The sequence below is a fragment of the Scyliorhinus torazame genome, chromosome 10, assembly GCF_047496885.1.
Source record: "Scyliorhinus torazame isolate Kashiwa2021f chromosome 10, sScyTor2.1, whole genome shotgun sequence".
Taxonomy (NCBI): Eukaryota; Metazoa; Chordata; class Chondrichthyes; order Carcharhiniformes; family Scyliorhinidae; genus Scyliorhinus; species Scyliorhinus torazame.
In genome coordinates this window covers 109560853-109581551 of record NC_092716.1, presented here as the reverse complement: position 1 = coordinate 109581551, position 20699 = coordinate 109560853, and the positions used below count along the sequence as shown (strand labels likewise).

Genomic DNA, 20699 nt, shown 5'->3' with positions numbered 1-20699 from the left:
CAGTTGGACTACAACCTTGTTTTAGTGGTCATTGATCGTGCATCAGTGGGAAGAGATCCCAAAGAGGGTGTGGTGAACCACGTTCCACTGTTACTCATTGCTGTATATATATTCACTGTTATTGTTTGTTCCATTGCTACTTACTGTTGTTGTTGTTGTTGCTTCTGTTGGCTCCGCCCCTAGGGCTTTGTATATAGTTGGCTGATCTGTAGCCCTGCCCCCAGTGAGGGATCAGCAGCAGGCAGGCACACATCTCAGTGTATTAAAGCCACAATTTAGTTCTATAACTCGCTTCGTCTATTATTGATGGTCCATCAATTTAATACACTGAGGTATTACAATGGATGCCGCTCTTAAGCCTGACCAACTTGAACTTGACCCGCAGGCAGCCGAGGCCACTGCGATCTTCGAGCACTGGCTAAGCTGTTTCGAGGCTTACCTCGACTCATCGACCAACGTCGTCACCGAGGTGCACAAGCTGCGTCTCCTCAATGCCCGGGTGAGCCCCAAAATTTTTCTGGTGATCAGAGACGTGGCCACATACGCAGAGGCAATCGCACTGCTAAAAGGACAGTTCTTGAGGGCAGTGAATGAAATGTTTGCTCGACATCTCCTTGTCACGAGGCGTCAGCGCCCTGGCCGAATTCCTGCGTGACCTGCGAGTACTCGCCCAGAATTGTAACTGCCAGGCGGCTACGGCGGTTCAGCACTCTGAGCTCCTAATCAGGGACGCCTATGTGGCCGGAGTCCGGTCTAATTATCTCCCACAACGCTTGCTCGAAGGGGGTACCTTCGACCTCAAGGACACTGTGCAGCTCTCTAACTCTTTGGAAGTAGCGTTCCAGAACATGGATGCCTTCATGTCCGACCACGTGGCACCCTCGTGGACGTCGGAGGCGCAGCCATCACTTGGCCCGGATGCGTCACAAGCCGTGCGGCAGCCCAACTCCGGGGGGCCATGCTGCTACTTCTGCGGCCAGGGCCACCACCCCAGACAGCGTTGTCCTGCTCGGAATGTGACCTGCAACGAGTGCGGTAAGAAGGGGCACTTTGCCAAGGTCTGTCAGGCCCGACCAGAAGCTCACAGCAGTGTGGCAGCTCGCCTGCCGGGACCGCCCCCTTCTGACGCATCATCCGCCTCGTGCAGCCAGTGGAGGCCGGCATTTTGGATGCCATCTTCAATGCCGCCTGCCACGTGCGACTCATGGAGGCCGCCATCTTGGGATCACCCCGCTACCACTGACCAGACCAGCCACCTTCCGCAGCTCAGCTCCATCATGCTCGACCAGTCCCGGCCCCATCGTCTCAAGAACTCCATGATGGCCGCCTGGGTCAATGGGCACGAGGCGACCTGTCTGATCGACTCCGGGAGTACGGATAGCTTCATTCATCCGGATACGGTAAGGCACTGCTCTCTTCGGATTTTTCCCGCGTCCCAACTATCCCCCAGCTTCCGGTTCACACTCCGTTCAGGTTCGGGGTTACTGTGTCGCAAACCTTGCGGTACAGGGCGTAGAGTACGCTAACTTCAAACTCTACGTCCTCCCCCATCTCTGCGCTGTCCTGTTACTAGGACTGGACTTCCAGTGTAACCTCCGAAGCCCGACTTTAAAGTTCGGTGGACCCCTGCCCCCTCTCACCGTCTGTAGCCTCGCGAACCTTAAGGTCGCCACTCCCTCCCTCGCTCTTCGCTAACCTCACCCCCGACTGTAAGCCCGTCGCCACCAGGAGCAGACGATACAGTGCCCGGGACAAGGCCGTTATCAGGTCGGAGGTCCAGCGACCCCTGCGGGAAGGGATCATTGAGGCTAGTAACAGCCCTTGGAGAGCGTGGTAGTCAGGACTGGGGAGAAACACGGGATGGTCGTCGACTACAGTCAGGCGATCAACCAGTACACGCAGCTCGATGCGTACCCTCTTCCCCGCATATCTGACATGATCAACCAGATTGCGCAGTACCGGGTCTTTTCCACAGTAGACTTGAAGTCCGCGTACCACCAGCTTACCATCCACCTGGAGGACCGCTAATACACTGCCTTCGAGGCAGATGGCCACCTCTACCACTTTCTCCGGGTCCCCTTCGGCGTCACCAATGGGGTCTCGGTCTTCCAGTGAGTGATGGACCGAATGGCTGACCAGTACAGGCTGCGGGCCACGTTCCCGTATCTGGATGTCACCATCTGCGTCCATGACCAGCAGGACCACGACGCTAATCTCCAGAAATTCCTCCACACCACCCAGCTCCTTAATTTAACCTATAATAAGGAGAAATGTGTTTTCCGCACAACTCGCCTAGCCATCCTTGGCTACGTCGTGGAAAACAGAGTCCTGGGGCCTGACTCTGACCGCATGCGCCCCCTTCTGCAACTTCCCCATCCCCACTGCCCCAAGGCCCTGAAGAGATGCCTGGGGTTTTTCTCCTATTATGCCCAGTGGATCCCCAATTATGCAGCCAAGGCCCGCCCACTTATCAAATCCACCATTTTCCACCTGACGGCTGAGGTCCGCCTGGCCTTCAACTGTATCAAGGCAGATATTGCCAAGGCCACGATGCATGCAGTAGACGAGTCCATCCCGTTCCAGGTGGAGAGCGATGCGTCTGACCTTGCCCTGGCCGCTACCCTCAACCAGGTGGGCAGGACCGTGGCTTTCTTCTCCTGTACCCTCCATTCCTCCAAAATTCGGCACTCCTCTGTCGAACAGGAAGCTCAAGCCATTGTGGAAGCTGTGCGCCATTGGAGGCATTACCTGGCCGGCAGGCGATTCACTCTCCTCACTGGCCAACGGTCGGTTGCCTTCATGTTCAATAACACACAGCGGGGCAAGATCAAGAACACAAGATCTTGAGGTGGAGGATCGAACTCTCCACCTATAACTGCGACATCTTGTATTGGCCTGGGAAACTCAATGAGCCTCCAGAAGCCCTATCCCGCGGTACATGTGCCAGCGCACTAGTTGACCGACTTTGGGCCCTCCACAATGACGTCTGTCACCTGGCTCCTCCATTTCATCAAGGCCGGAACCTGCCTTACTCCACCAAGGAGGTCAGGACCATGACCAGGCACTGCCAAGTCTGCACGGACTGCAAACCACACTATCAGCCAGACAAAGCTCACCTGGTGAAAGCCTCCCGCCCCTTTGAACGCCTCAGTATCGATTTCAAAGTGCCCCTCCCCTCCACTGACTGTAACGTGTACTTCCTCAACATCGTTGACGAATACTCCCTTTTTCCCTTTGCCATCCCATGCCCTGACATGACCTCTGCCACCGTCATCAAGGCTCTGCACAGTCTCTTCACCTTGTTCGGTTTCCCCACCTATGTCCATCGTGATCGGGGCTCCTCTTTTGAGTGATGAGCTGCGTCAGTTCCTGCTTAGCAAGGGCATCGCCTCAAGCAGGACGACCAGCTACAACCCCCGGGGAAATGGACAGGTGGAGGGGGAGAACGCGATGGTCTGGAAGGCCGTCCTTCTTGCCCTACGGTCTAGACGCCTCCCAGTCTCCCGCTGGCAGGAGGTCCTTCCCGATGCGCTCCACTCCATCCGGTCGCTTCTGTGTACTGCCACCAACGAGACCCTTCACGAACGTTTGTTTGTCTTCCCTAAGAGGTCCACCTCAGGGGTCTCGCTCCTGGCCTGGCTGACAGTCCCAGGGCCCGTCCTCGTTCGGAAGCATGCGAGGAGCCATAAGTCAGATCCCCTGGTCGAGAGGGTTCTGCTCCTCCATGCAAACCCACGGTATGCCTACGTAGCACACCATGACGGGCGGCAGGACACAGTCTCCCTCAGGTACTTGGCACCCGCAGGTTCCCCAGCGACTATCACCAACACGCCCACCCCTACACCGCCTACCACCATCACCACCACTCGGCTGCCTCGGGACTTGGCACCGGCAGCCTCCCCAGTGACCATTACCACCATCCCCGCCCCTACACCATCTCCCTCTACGTCGGCTCATCGGGATGAAGAGAAGACGACAAGCTCCCGGAGTCGAAGGTCTCGACACCCGTGCCCACACCACAGCCGGGACTGAGGCGATCACGGCGGAAGGTTAAAGCTCATGTCAAACTCAATCTATGAGTCCACTTCACCCCCACTGGACTTTTTTTTTTTAAAACAGGGGGTGAATGTGGTGAACCACGTTCCACTGTTACTCACTGCTGTATATCTATATATATCTATATATCTATATATATATCTATATATATATCTATATATATATCTATATATATATATATATATATATAGTCACTGTTATTGTTTGTCCCATTGTTACTTACTGTTGTTGTTGTTGCTTCTGTTGGCTCCGCCTGTGACTCCGCCCCTCGTGCTTTGTATATAGTTGGCTGATCTGTGGCCCTGCCCCCAGTGAGGGATCAGCAGCAGGCAGACACACATCTCAGTGTATTAAAGTCACAATTTAGTTCTATAACTTGCTTTGTCTATTATTGATGGTCCATCAGAAGGCACAAACAAAGCATAGGGGCGAGGGAAGGATGGAAAGGGCCATGCAGCAGCCCCCCCCCCCCCCCAAACAGCAAACAGTAAAGTACAACACCCGGAGGGGGCGGGGGGGGGCATGCTTCCAACAGGAGAAGGGGGGGGGGGGGTGACCGCTTGTAAAAACTTGTACATAAGACATGAACTGGCTTGTAAATATCAGACACACTTGAGCTGCTACTTTGTAAATACCATGTGCCTTACACATCAAATTGTTATACTGCTAAAGTTGAAAATGCCAAAATAAATTTCAAAACAAAAAAAAAAAGAATTTGGGGAGGGAATTCCAGAGCTCAGAGCAATTTACTTTATTATTAAATTTTCACAAATTACATTAAAGCCCTACTGTGGCCATACTGGCAAAAATCCTGAAATGGTGCCAGGCTCAAATCCAAGAACAAAGGTGTGATGCAAAGAGGACATTATGATCTAGTTTTCGCAGAATGGCAAGCTAAGAGTGGTTACAGAGCACATTAGTGCCACAGGGGACTGATACACTTCAGATGTCATTTGTTCAAAAGCAAAGATCAAGGCATAAAGAGAAGGCTCTGCTCTCTTTGGAGGGGGTTACAATAACCATCAAATGGTTAGAATTAAACTGTGGATCAAGATACAGACATTGCACATTAAATTCTTCAGGAGGGGGTGGGGTAATAAAGGCTTTAAATCATGGCTCAATTTAGAATATGCATAATATGAACAGTTTTATGGGATTGATCCTTCAATATGTTTCGACGGATTAAATTAACTTCAAAGGAGTCTAATTCGTCACTCAGTGGCTGTGGCTGGAAAATATTTAATCTGTTTGAGAGAGAGAGAGAGAGAGGGGAAAATAGTCATCCTCCTTTGACAGCCTTCATCATCTGCTGCTGTCAGAAATCTACAGGCTCATTTTCCATAAGTTCTCTGTCAAAACATTTCAAGGTGTTTCAAATAAACCCGTTGAGATAAGACCATTACATGGCAAAATGGCTAAGGGAGTTTGAAAGCTTTGCAGTTTAACTATATTTTCTAAAAATCTGCTTTCAAGACTATTGTCCATACTTTCTGATGTGGTGACCAATGATTTCCAACTTATTCCCAACACACGATCCAAGACAGCAAACCAAGTCATTACATTTACAAAGGGGTTCAATAGGGTCGATGTAGGAAAAGCGTGTTGATTGGTGGAAGAAACCAAAACTATGAAGGAATTCAGAAGATATATATTTATCCGGAGATTGGCAGGAATGTGCAACTAGAAACCAAAGGGATAACGTTGTAGTAAATAGCATAGATACATAATAATAATAATCTTTATTAGTGCCACAAGTAGGCTTCCATTAACACGGCAATGACGTTACTGTGAAAATCCCCTCGTCGCCACACTACGGCGCCCGTTCGGGGTAGCACAGTGGTAGCACCAGGGACTTGGGTTCAATTCCCGGCTTGGGTCACTGTCTGTGCGGAGTCTGCATCTCTCCCAGTGTCTAGGTCAGTTTCCTCCGGGTGCTCTGCGTTCCTCCCACAAGTCCCGAAAGACGTGCTTGATAGGTGAATTGGACATTCTGAATTCTCCCTCAGCATACCATTTAAGAAGAAACTTGATCAGCAAATAAAAAAAAGGAATAGAAGGATATGCCAATTTGGTTGGATTAAAATAGGTGAGGGGCAGCTTGTGTAGACTTTAAACAGCAGCCATGTTAACTGTGCTGAATGGCCTGTTCTGTGCTGTAAATTCTATGTAATTCTAACACACAATTATTCTGAAACTGGTTTACAGGCCAGTTATACTCCAGCTGTCATGGCAATGTAATGTTGTGCTCAACGCTCACCGATACTAAAGGAGTACTGTAACACTGGACACAGGTCAGTCATCTGACCTGCATCCTGCTAAATGGTGTGGGTCCCTCGTTGGTTACCCCATCAGCGGGCCCCACAAATTTGGGCTTTGCACAATGTGCGCTGCAACTGTAGACCACCTGGAAGATTTTAAAGATTTTGTTTTAAATTCTTGGCAAAGTGCCCATGAGCCAGCAGACACGAAGATTTAAATCTAGCTGGACAACAAAAAGTGACCGTCACCAGGAAGAGCAAAGTCTAAAAACACTACAGTACTTCCCAGATCTTATGCAGTGTAAGTTCAGCATTAAGTGCAGGAAATAAAATTAAAACCTGTTCTCTTCAAAATGGCTCAGCTTTCGCAAAAGTACAGCTGAAGCTTCAGGTTTAAGTCAATATTTCAATCCAGCCAAAGTGAGTACGTCAGTACTCATTTTTAAATAATGAAAAAGTTTATTTAACTATTAAAAGCATCTTACATTTAAATCGTTTTATCACATCTCTCAGTTGTGACCCACAGGACAAATTACATTATGCAGTGAAAATTATTATGTGGGTAACTGTGGCGACCATTTGGCAGTCAACAAGATCCCAAAAAGCATGGAGTTTGCACATTCTCCCCGAGTTTGCATGGGTCTCACCCCCACAACCCAAAGATGTGTAGGTTAGGTGGATTGACCAAACTTAATTTGGAATTGGAAAAAAATAATTGGGTACTCTAAATTTAAAAATAAAACAAGATCCCAAAAAGCAGTCACCAGATAAACACGCAGTTTTGGTTTTCCTGGTGGTAATGGAGAGCAGGAGATATTGATCTTGACACAAACTTCTGTCATATGGTGGGAAAGGGTATTAAAAAGTTACGCCAGATAACAAGTTGAGTTACCCGTCAGTCATGATCTAATGGAGCAGTACAGGCTTGAGGGGCTGAATGGCCTTCCCAGCCCTGTTTGTATTCTTAACAGCATGTTCTTCAAATTCTGACGGCAGATCTTGAAAAGCCAACACAAGAGTGAGTTGCTGAATAATACATTGCCTTGGTGTTACAATCAAGTAGCAGGCAAATTCCTGGCTTAGCTCTTTGGCTGCGGCTTCAAAACCATAATGGACCCATACGATGTTTTCTCAAATGTAGCCGAGACTGGAGAAATTTAAAAGATTCCCAAATAACTAAGGGTCTTCACCAGAAAATCCATTTCTTAACTGACTCCAATCAACAAATTAAATATGCCCATAAATCGGGCAAAATTGGCAATCTCAGCTCGCAGGATACCTAATGTATTAAACGGATTTAAAAAGCACATTGGTGTACCGTGATTGCTGTGCCGTGACAGAATGGAGTGAGTATTACTCCACATCTAACCTGTGCTGGCAGTGGCTGGGAAGTGTATAATGCTAATGCGGAGGGTTAAAAGTGAATAAATACACGCTTTCACCTCAGCAATCACATCCCTCAGCTGGATCCGCACAAATATCACTACTCGTCAAAGCACCAATCATAAATCTGCACTGTGCACCCTCCCTTGGGGAGAATATACACTTCAACAATTACTCAGGCACGCAAGTTAAAGCTGCCTGCAACAAAATTGGCTTTGGTTTGTCCTTTAAACCAGTCTTGAATCCTCAATACATTTTCATCCAAGACTAATATTGACTATCAGAAGGTCTGCATGAGTCACAACCAAGGGTCACGCAGGATGGTAACAATGGAAATTCTCTCTCTTTTATCATGGCTGTCAACCCTGATGTGCTTTGAGTCAAATCAATTGGGAATTGTAAATTAGCTAAGTACCTGACTGAAGCCATCAAGCTAGATTCTCTAAAACTCTCCTTGACAGTTAGTGACATGAGATCCAAGAAGAGCCTGAATGGAAGTGTGCGATGGGAATGCGAAAACTGGCCCCTGGGATCAGTCAGCGACTTGGCCTGACCTCAACCCAAACTGAGCTCGATGACTATCAGAAATTCCAGTTTTTAAACTCTTCTTTTGCTTGATAATTTGGTGCAGCAACAAATTGAAGCTTCTATTTGGGTTCACATTTCTTTTTTTTTTTTTAATTTAGAGGACCCAATTCATTTTTTCCAATGAAGGGGCAATTTTAGCATGTTCAATCCACCTACACTGCACATCTTTGGGTTGTGGAGGCGAAACCCACGCAAACATGGGGAGAATGTGCAAACTCCACACGGACAGTGACCCAGGGCCGGGATCGAACCTGGGACCTCGGCGCCAAGAGACTACAGTGCTACCACTGCGCCACCGTGCTGTCCCGAGTTTCACATTTCTTAGGTAAACAGAATGTAGGAAAAGAAAATGGCATATTCCACCACAAATCCAAGCTGAAGCAAGCTAATTAAATCATGCTTGGGCCTAGCCCAGTGGAAGCAGTGAACAGCAGGCGGCTGTTAGCGTTCAGTCGAGTCTTCAGACTTGCACCAATAGTGAACATGTTTGGTACTATATCAAAACAGAATTTTGCATTTTGTTTTGCCAAAACAGCTGCTGGAGTCTTCTAAAGCAAAAGCAATTTAGTTCCGATTTAAATTGCTAATGGTTGCACCTGCAAGTAACTGGTGTTGTCAGTAATTTAAATCAGCCAGCACTTGCTTCATTGACAAACATTTCAAAATTCTCACCCTTGTTTTCAAATTCCTCCACGGCCCTTCCCCATCTCTGTAGCCTCCTCCAGCCACACAATCAGTCAATATCTCTGCGCTCCTTCTGGGCACTTATGCCTTCTCAATTTTCATCGCTCCATCATTGGTGGCTGTGCCTTTGGCCACCTGGACCCTACAGTTTGTAACTGCCGCCTTAATAATGACCATGTTGGCCAAACGTTTAGTCAACTGTCCTAATATCTTGTGATCGTGCATGGTGTCCAATTTCATTGGAGAACATTCCTGTGACGTACCCGCTGGCACTTTAACACGTCAACGGAACTTCATAAATACAAGCGGCTGTTGTTGCTGTTATCGGGAAATTTATCACTTGGGATTTAGATGCAAATGGAGATTCCTGCAGATTTGGCCATGGGAATTCTATCAAATTCTGTGGTCGCATAACACTTGACTTTTCAGTAGTAAATAATAGAAATAATATTTGAATGCAATATTGAAACCATCTAGAAATTAGAGAATAAGGTTCAGTTTAGAAGCATTCTCTGATTCCCGGAGTGCCCCAACACAATTCAATCCTTGCTTGTACCCATAAAATTACTTTTTAAACCTGGAATTCATTTAAAGGATAACTTATTCATTTATGCATTTTATTAATTGCATTTTATATATGCTGCACTTTACCATTCTTCACTTTGTTTTCCCATCTCTCAATGTATTGCAATTTTACTCAATGCAAAACTGTTAATTCTACACTTTCTTTTATTAATTCTGTTTTACTTGTGTGTTGTTTAAAATGACTGAATAACTCACTTTTAAGCAGAAAGAAGTGACTGTATTACCAGGACTATTTAATATAGCCCGTAAATATTGCATTTGGTATTACATTTTGAGCTATTATAAATTCAGTGAGTTAAATAAGGAAGGTACAGTCATTATTGATCCTCGGATCTCGTGACCTCTGCACAAAATTATTAATGAATCGAACAGTTTTCGGACTGTAGGGGACAATGAGGTAATAACCAATACCGTAACAAGCAAACACTGAACATTATTTTTATGAACCCAGAGTTCTGCAAGTCAATGCTTACCTCGTCTGACTCATCAGAAAGTGTCTTCAGCAACATGGGAAAGAGGCTGTCTGTGTGCCGGAACATCTGCAATGCAATGAAGAGTTCCATTAGGATGTTTATGGACAATTTGTATTGTTAAAATACATACACTACAATTCTAGTTCTGCCCCAAGTTTAAAATTACACTGTTTGCATCAGGCACTCAGGCCAAGCTGGCATCAAATCACAGTGCAGTACAACCCTGTGCCTTAGTTGTAGTCCCATGCTACCAACACTACAAGCACATTGTAAATTCTCACTGGGAGAGAGAGGCAGTGAAAGTAACAGGAGCGAGTTTCCACAGTGCATCCTGCAGATTATGGTGCACCAGTGACGGAAGAAATACATTTGAGCCTGTGGTGATATGCATCACTGTAAATACACAAGGGGTTAATGCAAATACACCAAGACTAAATAAACACTAGAGGGAGCACCAGATACATCATGATACACAGTCATTCAACCAATAGGTCAGTAAGATAGGACACGACCAAGGGGCAGTCAAGACACACCCAGAGGTGACACTACCACAAGGGGGCTACCCATATAAAAGGACAGGGCACACATAGTCTTTCCCTTTCCATAGGCGACACTCAGAGAGACAGGCGCAGATCAGGAAGCATCACACCCACCGCATGGATTGGAGCAGACTGATTAGTTAGATTGAGTTACTATAGTAAGATTAGCAGAAGAGTCGAACTCAAGTAGGAGAATTGTTAACTGTTCAATAAATGTGTTAAACCTCTCTCCAAGTCTGAACCTTCCTTTATCAGAGTATACATCAAGGGAGCAGCATATGCTACATGAAGAAGCATAACACAACATGGTACCAGTGAGTGCTTGTTAAATCTACATAGTTCAACTCAACAAACCCGTGACTACTAGCAACAGCACCCAGGCAAGATGTTTGAGATTCCGGTTCCTCAGCGGCTCAGGTGCCACGGCAATCTCAGTGCCAACTGGTGCGCATTCAGGCAGAGATTTGAGATCTACCTGATAGCGTCCGACCTAGATGGCGTGGCGGATGCAGAGAAAATAAAGCTTCTGCTCACCATTGCGGGTGCAAATGCAGCAGAAATCTTCAAAGACCTTCAAGTACACCAAAGGGCAAGACAAGAGAGACTTCCAGACAGTCCTGGACAAGTTTCAAACATACTGCGAGGAAAACACAAGAGAGAACGGTAAAAGAGGCGCAAATACTCACCACGAGGCGAAGGTAGGCCTGCAAATGCAGAAAACGGCAGTTTTGATTGGCAGCCATCGTGAGAAAGCCGCAGTTCCCCAAAAGAAGCGTACCAGCAAAACAGTGTTTTGCGCATGCGCAGTTGCGCAAAGAAAAGGAAAAACGATCTATCTGCGCATGCGCGATCCATTCCTACGCTCTACGTCACAAGCGTCATGACGTCAAGAGGCCCCGGACCATGCCCACTTAAAGGGTAAATGTCCCAAAACAGTTTTTAAAAAATTTAAAGCCGGAAGACACAATTCTTTCACCTGGAACAACAGCACAATGCCTGAACTTCGACCAGTCGCTGAAAGTAACCTCCGCAGAACCCTGCAACAAGCAGTTAGCACTGCCCAAATAAATGATTTGGTCCTTGAAGACTATGAATCAGACGTTGATTACTTCTTTGTACATCGCGAGCACAATGACAGCTCCAACACAAAAAGTGATGATATGGTCCTTGAAGACTACGACTCAGACGATGATTTCATCATTGGACGTGGCGACCTCGGTACCAAATCAGAACCGCAACGAGATGTGTTGTACAGTGAAGAATCCGATACAGAGATGGACGAGTTCTTCGGATTTGAGGATCCTCAGCCCAGCACAGTCGACAACCTAACCCAGAAGTACAGGATGCTGCTGCGGCCTGACACCAAGAGACAGAGAGAGGTCCAAGCACACAGAGAGCGGCCTGGCGCCACACCAGTGGTCCACCCACCACGAACAGTGCTCCACGCACCCGAAGAGTCCCCGACTCCACACAGAGAGTGGTCCCCGCACCACGAAGAGTCCCCGACTCCGCACAGAAAGCGATGACAGACTCCACAGTGAGACAATTGCACAACTCCGTTGAGAGCGCACAGATCGACTCCACAGCGAGACCACTGCATGACTCCACACAGGGAACGATGCCAGACTATACAGAGACAGTGATACAAGCCTCCACTGCGAGCTCGTTGACAGACTCCACGATGGAATCAACGCAAGACCCCAGAGCGCAGTCCTTGTATGAACAAGACCATGAAGGTCTAGCAACCTCACCTAAGCAACCAGCAGCAGATGATGCAAGTCTGCCACGCACAAGTGCACAGCAAGAAGACTATGACAGTCTACCACGCTCACGTGAACAACAAAGCGACTATGACAGTCCGCCCAGATTAATTGAGCCACCAGAAGACGACTCTGGCAGTCTACCCAGCTCAAGTGAACGACAAAAAGACATTGAAGGTCTACCCACTGTATGTGCGACAAGTGACAAAGGCTTCACAATTCCCATACTAGATGTGCGACATCTCAGCGAGACTGACAGATCTCAGCTATGTACAGGGCACTCGACGATCAAAATGAGGTTATTAGTGACTCCAGTGACACCACGTTAATTCAAACCTCATCCATTCGAGCCTCTCCACAAGAAAATGCATTCCTGAACGTTTTGACTCCGGACGGGGAGCATCAAGACGCCTCAGATGATTCAAGTGACACCTCAGATGATTCAAGTGAACCTGCAATGACACCGGATGGGGAGTGTCAAGAAACCAAAGCTGATTGAGGTGAACCAGAAAGGGCTCCAGACGGGGACGGGGAGCATCAACAAGCCAAAGATGATTGCAGTGAACCAGACATGACTCCAGACGGGGAGCGCCGAGGAATCAGAGACGGCACGCTCAGTGAAACAGCAGGTGCCGCAAAGGACACTGACACAAGTAACTTTGTGACGGACTCGACTTCTCCACTCGGTGTGGTCATTGAGCGCAACAAACACAACAACAAAGCCTATGAAAACCACAACAAAGACAACAACAAGAAGCGTACCAAAGGCACCAACGTCAACAACAAGCATGACAAAAACAGCACTGGAACAATGACTGGTAAGACATGGTACAACTCTGCAAATGCAGGACAATGTAACAGCACAATTCCTAACCCTGGCAAGAGTACAGACATACCATGGCTTGACAGCAAATCTCACCAATTCAAGTCTGCTCCACCACAAACAAGCAACCCAGCTTTCAAGGCAGATGACATACTGCATCAATATCGCAATCACAAGAAACAGTCCAGGCCGGACGACACAGATTACTTACTGCATTGCTACCACAAGCACAGAAAAAAGAGAGTCCAAATCAGACAACAAAGTGATTTGACCACTTCTTGGTTCCCTAAGCACAGGGACATTGACGGCATTTACAAGGGAATGACAACATCAACACTTCAATAACAACACAAGAAAGCCACTCGACCATATTAATTCATGAACTTTGGACTCATACATATTATTTGGTATTGTATAACCATCACTGTCATCATGATTTGCAGATATCATCACTTATGTACCTATTTTGTTCAATTTTCTTTCACCATGTACAGAAAATATGTAAGACGGAAAAAAGGGGGGATGTGGTGATATGCATCACTGTAAATACACTAGGACTAAATAAACACTAGAGGGAGCACCAGGGACATCATGACAGACATTCAACCAATGGACACACACACACACACACACACACACACACACACACACACACACACACACACAAGGGGGCTACCCATATAAAAGGACAGGGCACACATGCTCTTTCTCTTTCCATAGGCGACACTCAGAGTCAGGGGCAGATCAGGAAGCATCACACCCACCGCATGGATTAGAGCAGACTGGTTAGTTAGATTGAGTTACTATAGTAAGATTAGCAGGAGAGTCGAACTCAAGTAGGAGAATTGTTAACTGTTCAATAAATGTGTTAAACCTATCTCCAAGTCTGAACCTTCCTTTGTCAGAGTATACATCAAGGAAGCAGCATATGCTTCATGAGGAAGCATAACACAACAGAACCCAGTGGCAGGGCATACATTAAGTGAGTGTTCTGCATTGGGTGCTCTTCACGTGCAATCGTACTTCCAGAAACCACAAGAACAGCTAGATTTGGGAATAGGAAAATCATGCTTTTCTGGGATGAAGTGGAACGAGGAAGGAAGGGGCAAACACAGTTTGTGTGATCTGAAAATAGTAGAACCGGACAGGGGAACTGAAAAATCTTGCACAGTGGTCAGCATTGCTGCCTCACAGCTCCAGGGTTCAATTCCGGCATTGGTTGACTGTATGAATTTGCCGTTCTCCCAGTGCCTGCGCAGGTTTCCTCCCACAGTCCAAAGATATGGAGGTGAGGTGCACTGACCATGCTAAACTGCCCCTTAGTGTCCAAAGATGTGCAGGTTAGGTAGCATTTTGGACTTGGGGCAGGGGAGTGGGACAAGGTAGGGTGCTCTTTCGGAGGGTTGGTGCAGACCCAATGGGTAAAATGGCCTCCTTCTGCACTGTAGGGTTTTGATGGATTCTATCCATGCCCCATTTTAGACTTGGATCACCAAAATTCATGAAAACTGAAAAAGTATTGGCAATGATACTTTATCACAATGTCTGCAGGAACACAAACACCAATACTCTAATGCAAAGACAGGAAAATACCACTGAACTGTGGGGGGGTCCCACCTTGGCACCAGAAGCCCGCCAACCAAGCTCTTTGCACCATTCAGAATTCTTTCACTGCAACCTTTGAGGAGCCTCCAGCATTTAAAGTTTATAATCTATAATTAAAATAAATTTGCATTTATATGGTGCCTCTCATGACCTTGTGACATCGCAAAGTTCTCCACAGGTAAAATAAATACATTTTTGAAATATGGTAGAAAATATGGCAGTCAGTTTGCACACAGCAAGCTCCCATGAACAACAATGATAATGCCAGTTATTCTGTTTTAATGATGCTGGTTTAGGGATAAATATTGACCAGGACATCAGGGATGAACTCTTTGCTCTGACACCTCAGACAGCAGTTGTGATAATGTTGCACGATTATGCTATATTACATGGAACAAGGTATATGTGTGCAGAAACATAACTCTGAATGCAGGTTTCATTATAGACATATTTGCATTTCACTTCCATTTTCAATCTCTCCGACAATGTAATCAAACTCCTTAGTTATGATGTCCCACATTCTTTAACAGTATGACTACACCACACATTTATTTTTCCTTTTAAACCAGCTTTTAGATAATTTGGCAGTTTCAACTGAAGACTGCATTTATTGTACTCTGGGAGAAGAGGTGGTTCGGAAATTCACCATCAGGCTGCCTATTTCATCTCTCAGAATTAAGCTCATTTTCATCTTTGTGCAGTGATAATGATGCCTACGCCTCTGCCAGGCTGAGCTAAAATTGTTCAAAGGTTCCATATTCCGCTGTTAAATGTTTCATGGGAATTTCAAATCAAATTAAATGGGCAAGCAATTCAATTTATTGAAGGATTAACCTGTTAATTACAGGCACCATTCATGGCTCATTCACTGAAAATGCAAGTTAAAGACCCAAGTGCCTTCAAATCAAGCAAAGGAGGAAGGATTGGGGCTTAAGGTTGCTTTTCTCGCAACTTGGGCATCGTTAACTCACAGTACACGCAAGTTCAAAGGATACATTTTTATTAATGACAGCATAGTTTCTATACCAGTTGTGACACTCCAATCAGAGCACACACATCTCATTTCTAGCTCAATTCTAGGTTAATTAAGCCGCATTTGAAAATGAAAATCGCTTGTCACAAGTAGGCTTCAAATGAAGTTACTGTGAAAAGCCCCTTGTCGCCACATTCCGCCGCTTGTTTGGGGAGGCTGGTACAGGAATTGAACCGTGCTGCTGGCCTGCCTTGGTCTGCTTTCAAAGCCAGCGATTTAGCTTCCACCCTATCCCCGTAACCGCGTCTAACCTCTTTGGTCACTAAGGGCAATTTATCATGGACATCCCCCTAACCTGCACGTCTTTGGACTGTGGTAGGAAACCAGAGCACCCAGAGGAAACCCACGCAGACACGGGGAGAACGTGCAGAACGTGCAGACTCCACACAGACAATGACCCAGCAGGGAATCGAACCTGGGATCCTGGTGCTGTGAAGCCACAGTGCTGTCCACTTGTGCTACCGTGCTGCCCTAATCCAGTAATCCAGGCTGATACGTCAGTGCACTGAGGGAGTGCTGCACTGCTGGAAGTACTGTCTTTCAGCTGAGGCCACCCGAGGCCCTGGTTGCCAGCTCAAGTGGATGTGGAACATTCCACGGCACATCTCAAAAGAAGTCTGGACTGTTCCGCCCGGTAGCCTTGCCAACCTGTGTCTCTCAATCAGCACCATCAAAAACAGATTATCTGATTACTACATTAAAGGAAGCTCTATCAATGCAAGTTGGCAGTGTTGGTGAGGTGCAAAATTTTAGGTTTTGTTCAGAATCTCAGATATTCTATGGAAGGAGGACTGAATCAGAGACAACTGACCATCCAGAAAAAAAGCAAGAGCAGTCTTATTTCTCTGCTCTTTCCCATATCTCTGCCCTTCAAGTATTTATCTAATTTTCTTTTGAAAGTAATTACTGAATCTGCTTTCACCATCCCTTAAGACACTGCATTCCAAATCATATTTCACTGGGAGAAAAAGATTGGTCATTCTCCCTCAACTCTTTTGCCAATTACCTTCAAGCCGTGCCCTCTAGTTACTGACCCTTCAGCCATTGGAAACCACTTTCTGTTATTTACCGCACAGAATCCTAGAATTTATAGCGCAGAAGGAGGCCATTCGACCCATCGAGTCTGCACCAGCCCTTGGAAAGAGCACCTTACTTAAGCCTCACGCCTCCACCCTATCCCCGTTATCCCCATAACCCAGTAAGCCCTCAAAAGCCTTCATGATTTTCAACAGCTACATCAAAATCTCAGCTCCAAGGAGAACAACCTCAGTCTCCTCACATAACTGAACCCTCCCCCCCCCCCCATCACTGTCACCATTTTCCACAAACAATCTCTTCCCCCTCTCGAAGGCTGTGGTATCCAGAATTGCACACTATGCTCCTACTGAGGCGCAACCAGTGTCTGAAAAATGTTTAGTGTTACACCCTGTTGGAATACATGTAAAAGATGAAGGAAATTTTAAAAAGCAGCAATTAAATAAATCGGGTGGAGGCTAACAACCAGCAAAGAACAAATTCAGATCTCATATACAATTCATTTGAGAGCTAAATCCAGAGAAAATGCATTTATCGATGTGGTTTAATTTGGTTTTACTTTCAGAAATTTAATTTCCTCAAACAGCACTATTCAGACACAAATTGTTCCACCAGTTATGGGAGCAGGGGTGTTTTATGGCAGCTCTGGCTCACTGGGATCAGCGATGTGAGCAGTTTTAACATCTCTGTAACAGTGGAACCTGCAAGAAGCTTACATTGGGAGCCCACTGTTGCATTTAAATCAGATTAAATGATAGGGTATAAAGACCATCTGTCTAAGGAAGCGCCATTGTTAGCAGCAATAAAACATTATTATTATTAAAACACAGAGTGGAAGTACAGGTTGAAAAAAATTCAATTCATTGAGAATTGTGGAAGTTTACTGCAGAGAATGATGGGTCTGCTTGGAGAACTTCACCCTATTTCTCTGCCCTTATCCCTTGTCAGAGATAGCACGCTGGTCTCCTAATCAGAAGGTCATGGGTTTGAGACCCTCACCAGAGGCACATATTCCAGGCTTGCACACCATGCAACATTCTGGGAGTTAACCAACATGTTATTTGGCCTCTCATAACACACTCTATATGGACTTAGCCCATCAGAGTGGATCCATCAAAGATTTTGATTGATGCTGCATGAGAAACACTTGAATCAGTTTATGAGAAAGACTGGTAATCAATTACCCTCTTGAACTAAAACTCATTGATTGCAGAACAATAAAGCTTTCTAGAGATCAATATTTCAGCTCATGTAAAATCTATATTTGTAAAGGGTGTGCGGCGATGAGCAGTATTTAAATCATGAATTACAGCTGCCCACTATCGCAGCCAGTACATTTGTGACTATCCTCTCAAATCAAACAGTTCCGAATTTGATCCCCAGCCAAGGCGGAGTCAGCTAAATTGAGCCGAGGTGTGATGGAGGCTCTCACTGGGCCTTGTGCGCAGGGGGAGGGAGTGGAAGGAGGAGGATAATGTGCCAAAATTCCCACTCCTCCCAATAGCCACCTTTCCAAGTGCTAGACATGCAGACGTGTTGCGCTTAAGTGACAAGACTCACATGGGAAGGTGAGACAAGACTGATTCATCTCCGCATTCCAATCTCATCACGTGAGTTCAAAGGGGCAGAACGGCAGACCAGCGGATGGCACTGCTGTCTCACGGCAGTGAGGACCCAGATTAAATCCCGGCCCCAGTTCACAGTCTGTGTGGGGTTTGCACATTCTCCCCACAACCCAAAGCTGTGCAGGGTAGATGGATTGAACATGTTAAACTTCCCCTTAATTGGGGAAGAAAAATAATTGAAAAAGACTTTTTTTAAAATCGTGTGATGTCAACATCACCACAGTAATTATCCAGCTTCGGTTTTCGGCTCATCTACCTCCATGAAGGAATACGTCATTGATCTTGGATTCTGGAACCATTTGAAAAAATTGGGGCGGTTTCGAGTCATCTCGTTTTGTCCGAGAGAAAGTCAGAGTGGGTCCAAAATCAATAAAGAAGCCAAAAACTAAATTTCTGCGGCATCATTGACTTTTGGAATCTCGCCCCCACCCACTCGTCAGTGGAGTAGTGCAAATCATGCGACGCGAGCCTAGAAACCTCATTTTAATGCATTAGTATGTCATTAGCGAGCACTCACTCCAGATTCCCCCCCCCCACCCACTTTGGAATCTTGAACCAGCGCCAGTATCATTTACACCAAGTCTGGCTAGGAAGGAGGCAGTCCCCAAGACATCTGTGATGTGTGGCCTGGGTGCCATTCAGTTGCAATGCTGGTCGGGCACCCTTTAAAGATGGCCCCCTGATCAGTTTGAAGCCAGCACCCAGCTCTTAAGAGCCCCCGCCACGCCAGAATGAGGACATTAACTACACCCACTGTCTTCTTTTTCGAAGAGGCTCAGGATTCCATGAGAAATCCCACCAATGGGATTCACTCCATTTTTCCTGCGGGGACTGACACGTTGCCATTTTCTGGTAAGGTTCCGCCCAATATTACTTTTCTCTGTGGTTTCTGCACTGTAAATCATTCCATTCTCTATCCCTCTTTCACGTATGAATGCAAAGGAGACAATGTTGTAACCGTCCTGTGTTTTGTGTGTAAATAAACTAACCGTTTGAATTCAGCCTAACTCAGGGTTTGTGGGGGTTACAAATAGAAATTGGGGTTGGAAAATATGCCGCCGCTTATAAAAGGGAAGCAAATCCAAAACACTTTTCTGTATATAGCGTGAGGAGAAATTAAAGATTTAAAGACATTAGAGGTTATACGTTACAGCACACAATTGTGCATGTCGGCATATTCAAATGAACAAACTGGGTCATTTAGTCAGCACAGTAGAACTATAGACAAGGCTATGTCATCTTAGATGCACATGTGCATATTATGGTAAGAAACTGTATGTTGGAAAATGTTTTATTATTTGCTCTGGCAAGACTGGCATTTATTGTCCAGCTCCAGATGCTGTGTAATATTTGACTTCTTGCATGTCCTCTCCAGAGGGCACTTCAGCATCAACTATGTTGGTGTGGGACTGGAGTCAAATACAGACCCGAGTGGGTAAGGACAGCAGGTTTGCTTCTTTACAGGACAGTGATCAGTTGTGTTATTTTAAGATTCACAGCCACTTTTACAGAGAACAGGTTTTAAAAAAAATTTTCAAAGGCCTTTTCTTTGGACAATCTGAAAATGAACCTCCACGTACAGGAGCATGTTCTCGTCATGCACCATGGAAAGGCATTCAGGAGAAACGTACTTTCGAGTTGACACTTGTATTGTTGAAGTGTCAGAACAGCTTGCTCAAATGCCCCTTCGGACTTCAAGAATCTATTTGGAAACGCAGTAATTATGCTGGCAAATACACAGCAATGCCCAGATTATGGGTAAAATGAATGACCTGTCGATGTGCTTTTTGGCTGTGATGGTTCAGGGAGTAAAACATTGACCAGGACACCAAAACTCTCAAACAGTGCAATTCTGAAGCACTGGAACAATAGGGACTTGGTTTAATATATCATTCAATGAATGCTACATTTAGTCAAGTACTTCACTGGAGAGTTTGCTTCGCAGATATACTCAGGTCCTGGATTGTCCATGTGGTTCAGAGGAGACAGTGGTACCAGTTGTATCAAACTCACCATAGCCAGTTCTAATGAAAGACCATCAAAGTAAAACACTAAGTGTGCTTCTCCCCCACGGATGCTGCCAGACCTGTTGAGTACTTCCAACGTTTTCTGTTTTTATTTCACTTTATAAAGGATTGATATTTCACACGCGGTGCCAAACCATGAGCCTGAATGAGTTTGCATATCCTCAACCAGTCGGAAGGGAACTGAACTATTGGAGAATCAAAAGAAGTCAGTTTAATAACAGAACA

General features: G+C 46.0%; 1 protein-coding gene across 4 annotated transcripts in view; it reads right to left on the bottom strand.

The window, feature by feature from the left end:
• Positions 1-20699, bottom strand: part of vac14 (vac14 homolog (S. cerevisiae)) — a 442569-nt gene that overhangs the window by 268238 nt on the left and 153632 nt on the right. For all 4 annotated transcript variants that reach the window (XR_011949565.1, XM_072518576.1, XM_072518578.1 and 1 more), the window contains one exon: positions 10028-10093. Coding sequence is in view for 3 of the 4 variants with exons in the window: in XM_072518576.1 (XP_072374677.1) it covers positions 10028-10093 (66 nt within the window). In the remaining variant the exon portion in view is untranslated. The remainder of the gene's footprint in view (positions 1-10027; positions 10094-20699) is intronic.